This window comes from Mobula birostris, chromosome 21 (assembly GCF_030028105.1).
Source record: "Mobula birostris isolate sMobBir1 chromosome 21, sMobBir1.hap1, whole genome shotgun sequence".
Taxonomy (NCBI): Eukaryota; Metazoa; Chordata; class Chondrichthyes; order Myliobatiformes; family Myliobatidae; genus Mobula; species Mobula birostris.
The window spans coordinates 43,788,471-43,794,470 of record NC_092390.1 but is presented as its reverse complement, the minus strand read 5'-3'; the positions used below and the strand labels follow the sequence as shown (position 1 = coordinate 43,794,470).

The following is a 6,000-nucleotide window of genomic DNA, read 5'->3' as shown; positions in this document are numbered from 1 at the left end:
CCTGACCTGTTGTAGCCCTTCACATGAAAGTACTGCCACAATGTTCCAGAATTTACACCCAGCAATGATGAAGGAAATGATCAGATCAAATTGTTATTACTTCTGTTACCAGGTAGCTGGTACAATGTTTTCAATATCAGGGCTGTTCTGGAACTGTGAGCATTTGAAGGGGCCTGTTGGCTATTTTTCAAAACTGATGATAATGGTCAATATATTGTTGGTAAAAGAATTAGCTTTCATTCTTGTAGAGATTGTACCTCTCAGTACAAGTCTTGATCAAGGGAGGTCACAGGGTTTTAAAGTTCTAATTCATGTTTTCAAACTTAGCTTCAAACTCAAAGTTAATTTATTATCAAAGTACATATATGTTACCATATACAAACCTGAGATTCATTTTCTTGTGGATATACCCAGTAAATCTCCAAAATAATAACCATAACAGAATCACTGAAAGATTGCCCAAATAGTCGTTCAACCAGAATGCATAAGACAACAAACTGTATAAATACAAAGGAAATAATAATACATAAGTAAATAAATAAAGCAAGCAATAAATTCGAGAACATGAGATGAAGAGCGCTTGAAAGTCAGTGCTTTGGTTGTGGGAACATTTCAATGATGGGATAGTGAAGTTGAGTGAAGTTATCCCCTTTGGTTCAAGAGCCTGATGGTGAGAGGTATTAACTGTTCATAAATCTGGTGGTGTGAGTCTTGAGGCTCCTGTACTTTCTTCATAATGGCAGCAGTGAAAAGGGAGCATGTCCTGGCTGGTGGAGGTCCCCGATGATGGGTGCTGCTTTCCTGCGATAGCATTTCATGTATATGTGCTCAATGGATGGGAGGGCTTTGCCCATGATGTACTATGCCAAATCCACTGCTTTTTGTAGGATTTCCATTGAGCTTTTCAGAGCAGCCAGTGATATAGTCAGAAATATACTCTCCACTATAGATCTATAGAAGTTTGTCAAAGTTTTAGATGTCATGCCAAATCTCCACAAACCCCTAAGGAATTAAAGGCGTTGTTGTGCTTTCTTCATAATTACACTTACATGCTGGGCTCAGGACAGGTCCCTCAAAATAATAACTCCTAGGATTTTAAAGTTGCTAACCCTCTCCACCTCTGATCATCCTATGAGGACGGACTCATGGACTGCTGGTTTTCCTCTCCTGAATTCTTATAATCAGCAAGATTTTCAGTCTCCCTCCAATATGCTGACTCATCACCTCCTTTGATTCAGCCTACAACAGTGGTGTTTTCAGCAAACCTGAATATGGCATTGGAGCTACGTATGCTTAGCCACAGAGTCATAAGTGTAAAGCGAGTAGAGCAGAGAACTAAGCTCACAGCTTTGCAGTATACCTGTGCTGACGGAGAATGTGGAGGAGATATTGTTACCAATCCAAACTACTGAGATCTCAAAGTGAGGAAATCCAGGATCTACAATAAGATATTGAGGCCAAGGTCTTGGAACTTATGACTAATTTTGAGGGGATGATAGTACTGAATGCTGAGCTGTGGTTGATAAAGAGCATCCTGATGTATGCATTTATTGATCAAATGTTTACAAAGAGATTACAAATTGTAAATGATCTAAGTGACAAACTACTAGTTATGTTCTGCATCACAGCATCACTCCAACTTTGTATCCAAATACATCAGTTCATAGTAGCCAACAGGTGGAGGAGCATGTTGTCTACTGCTCCAGATTCCAGCATCTGCATTCTCTTGAAACCAGTCATCCAAACATTCCACAACCCTTCTCAAAGTCAAAGCTGAGTTTGTTGCCATTTGCCCAAGTTCAAGTAAACAGGGAAGCAATGAAAAACTTACTACAGCAACATAGTATCAGGTAACTAGTATTCACAAGAAAAATATTAATTATACTCAATTTCTACAGAAAAACACAATCATTTTTTAAGAACTGGTCCTTTGTCCTGTGACCTTGTGACCTTTTAACCTACTCTAAGACCAATCCAACCTTTCCTTCCAAAATAGCTCTTTCATTCATGTACCTATCTTAAGAGTCTCTTAAGATAGGTACATGATGTATCTGCCCAAACCACCACCCCATGAGAATATTCCATGCAACAGATGGGTCTCAGCCCAAAACATCCACTGTTCTCTTTTCTATAGATGTTGCCTGGTGTGCTGAGTTCCTCCAGCATTTTGTGTGTTGCTTGGATTTCCAGCATCTACAGATTATCTCTTATGAGAACATTCCATACACTTATCACTCTCTGTGTAAAACCTGCCCCTCACATCCACCGATACATTGCTCCAATCACTTTAAACATCCCCTCTCGCATTAGCCATTGGCACCCTGACAAAAGTATGCTGATTCTTCGCTCTATCATCACCTTATACAAATAAAGTCCACTGCAGTGCAACACGGTCACAGTGTTGCTATACTGAGACAGAGATTAGAGTGTCTTGCTGAGTTTCTCCAGCATTTTGCGTGTGCGTTGCTCAAGATTTCCGCTATCTGCAGAATCACTTGTGTTAGTGATTTGGGCTGGGCAAGTTGATGTATGAACCCAATGGTTAATGGGAAGTAGCTGTTCTTGAACATGAGAATAGGACACAATGGCAGCTAAAAGAAAATGACATGGGGAGGATGGTGGGGATATTTGATGACAGATGTTGCCTTCTCTAAGTACTGCCGATGGTGGGTAGGGATGTGCCCGTGATGTACTGAGCTGTCCTCTTCATTCTGCAGCCTCGTACATTACTGCGCTTTCGGATTCCTGTCTCCTGCCTGTGCGCGCTCCCACCCACACACACACCGTGACGCGGCCCCTTTAAGGCGCTCGGCAGCGCGCACAGAGCGACGTCACCGAATCATGTCGTCGGGCGGTGTCCGCCATCTTGGCAGGTTGCTGACAGTCCGCCGGCGCTGATCGATGTTTTCCTCCTCGCCATCGTCTTCCAAGCCAAATCGCCGGGGAGCACCCGCCCACCCAGCCGGCGGGAGCATCTGAAGGCCATGGCGGGTAAGAACGGGTGCATGTCGAAGTCTCCGGATCCCCCACTCCCTCCCCCTCGCCAGGCCTGCCGTCACTGACAGCGTGTGTTTTGCCTTTGCCAGGGATCGGAGTCGGCGGTAACAACGACCTGCAGTGGTGCTTCTCCCAGGTGAAAGGCGCCGTCGACGAGGACGTGGCGGAAGGTGAGTCTGATTATTAGAGGTCAGGCCTTACCTCCACTGCCGCCGTGGGGTGGGGTTGTCGCGCCGGGTGCCAGGCCTGACATACCCGCCGGGTTCCGCGGAACCCATTCCGGAGGTGGCATACACTTGCCCGCACGCATCCACCCCGCCTTCCCCTTTCGCCAGTTGGTTAATTTTGAGCGGCAGACGGAGTAAAAAGTTCCCGTTGGTGGGAGTGACGTAAATGGTGTGCGCCTGCTGCCGCCGCTGGCGTGGGGACTGGGTGAAGCATGTGACGTGCTCCAGACGATGTGCGATCGCACCTTTCTGGTTAAAGGGATAAAGGCCCTGGAGAGGAACATTAAAAATCCTTTTTTTGGGGGGAGCTGAATGAGTGTGTATTAAAAGGTTTAATGCATTGTTGGAGTTGATCCTAGTCGTATATGGTATTTCTGCCTCCTTTCATCAAATCACTGTATATAGCACAGAAGGATGCAATTTGACCCATCTGTTCCGGAATTCTGATGCAGGGTTTCCTTAGTTCCTTTTCTCTTAACACATGCCGCTCAGCCCTCTGAATTCATCCAGCTGACAGGGTTTCCCAATCTTCTGTTATGCCATGGAGCCTTGCTATTGACCGAGGGGTCAGTGGATTGCAGGTTAGGTACTCCTAGATTGTTTGTTGCTCCAGATTCCAGCATCTGCACACTCTTGTGTCTCCATTCAACCCATCAGGTCCATATTGGCTCTCTACTGGAGCAGCACTCATTGGTCCTTTCTCTTCAGGCTTCCAGCTTTTACCAACTATTTATTTATATAGTTTCTTCATGAATGCCACAAATGGAATCTGCCTCCTTCATCTCTGCAGGCAGTGCATTCCAGTATCCAAAGAGCATTGGAAGATCTGATTGACTGAACACAGTTCTCATTTGAGTTTGTTGAACAATTAACTCTGTTGCTGGTGTTCAAGGAACCATAGTGGAAGTATTTAAAAAGAAATATGTTACTATATCTTATTGAATTGTGGGTTTAAAATACCACAATACCAAAGCTTCAATTTATGTATCAATAGCAATAATCTCATGTTTCCTTTTTATGCTAAATAGCTTAACATTAAAATTGTAATGTCTGCTTTACCTGTTGGATAAGAAAGCTCTAAAGTATAAAAACTTAAGATTTTAGAGAAAAGTTAAGGTTTTACTTCAGTGTAAATGTTGATAACTGATTATCTTGCATGGAGTATGAACCATTTAAGGATAATATTATGCATTGTCATCCAAAATAGTGAATCAGTTTAATTTTTTTTATTAAAATCGCCCATTTTACTTCATCTGAATGGAGCTCATTATTCCCTGTGTATTTCAATCCACATAATGTGAATTAAACATTGGAGTGTAGCATCAATAAAATATTAGTGAGATGAAATAATTATTCTAGTTCACTAATACGTTTGTGAGATGGTGGAATAATTTGTATTCATGAAATAGCTGTGATACAAAATTAATCATTGTAGTTGAAGAGCTTGAGTTCTTAATATAATCTAGAAGAAAGAAACACAAACTATTTCTTTTTATCCTGAAACGATTATGAAAGATGGAACATTGAGGATGATGTCTGGAAATTGCTGAACACAATTATGTTGTAAAATAATTCTTTATAAGAATTAACAAACTTAGATGAATGTTAGAAAATAGTAGTTGTATTCAGATCATGGTTAGCCGTGGAATTAATTTCAATTATTTGTATCTGTGTCCTTACATGTTGTCCTCATTAACTTAATATCTAATATTTAACATTATTTATAATGTACTTGTCTGGCTCAGTGATTGCACTTCTATTGCACGTTTTAATATCCATTGTATTGTGGGAAACCTGTTGATCATATTGATAAAACAAAAACCATTTGAGTATTTTGGAACATGATTGGCTCTTTTGCATTTTGTCAGATAATAAAATCATCCAACTTTTAAGAATCATAATGGTCTCCCTTTAATATGGCACTGGATGAGAAATGTGAAGAAAGTGATTCTGGAATTGAATATAAATTGAGGAAGATAAACTGGGCTGTGCATTAACTTATGGAAATTCAATTCCATTCAAATAAAGTTGACTTGATTTGCACTGTTAGATGGATATTTTAAGTGAATAATAATTTACAGTTTTATATCATGCTTTGTGTATTCATTCTTGTATTCTGGAGCATACTTCCACCAATTGTCTGTTATTTGCCCACCTTAATTAATTCACTATCTTCAACAATTATTGTCATTTCAGTGAGTTTTCCAATTCTACTTCATTTTGTGGCAAATATAAAATCTTTTGGTAAATATGATTGTGATACTATCGAGATCGAAAGTATTACATTAAAGTTAATCTGTTATACGAGATTCTGCAGATGCTGGAAATCGAGCAACGTCCACAAAATGCTGGAGGATTTCAGCAGGTCGGGCAGCATCTGTGGAGGGAATAGTCAGTCGATGTTTCAGACTGAGACCCTTTATCAGAACTGGAAAGGAAAGAGGCAGAAACCAGAATTTTGGGTGGTACAGTGGTTAGCTCAGCCCTTTACTGTATCAGTGACCTGGGTTCAATTCCTGCCGCCGCCTGTAAAAGGAGTTTATGTGTCCTGTCTGTGATCGCATGGGTTTCCTCCCACAGTCCAAGGAAATACCAGTTGGTAGGATAATTGGTCATTGTAAATTGTCCCGTGACTAGGCTAGGATTAAATAAGGGGATTGCTAGGCAGCATGGTTCAAAGGGCTGGAAAGGCCTATTCCATGTTGTATCTCAATTGGGAGGGAGGGGAAGGAGAAGAAGCTTGTAGGTGATAAATTAATCTGTTTAGTTTAAAATG

At 41.2% G+C, this 6,000-nt stretch overlaps 1 protein-coding gene across 1 annotated transcript in view; it reads left to right on the top strand.

Moving 5' to 3' along the window:
- Positions 1–2,815: 2,815 nt before the first annotated feature.
- ppp2r2d (protein phosphatase 2, regulatory subunit B, delta) overlaps positions 2,816–6,000 on the top strand; it is a 58,144-nt gene continuing 54,959 nt past the window's right edge. Inside the window, exons 1-2 of the mRNA XM_072239386.1 lie at positions 2,816–2,991; positions 3,087–3,167. Coding sequence (XP_072095487.1) covers positions 2,985–2,991; positions 3,087–3,167 — 88 coding nt within the window. The 5' untranslated portion in view covers positions 2,816–2,984. The remainder of the gene's footprint in view (positions 2,992–3,086; positions 3,168–6,000) is intronic.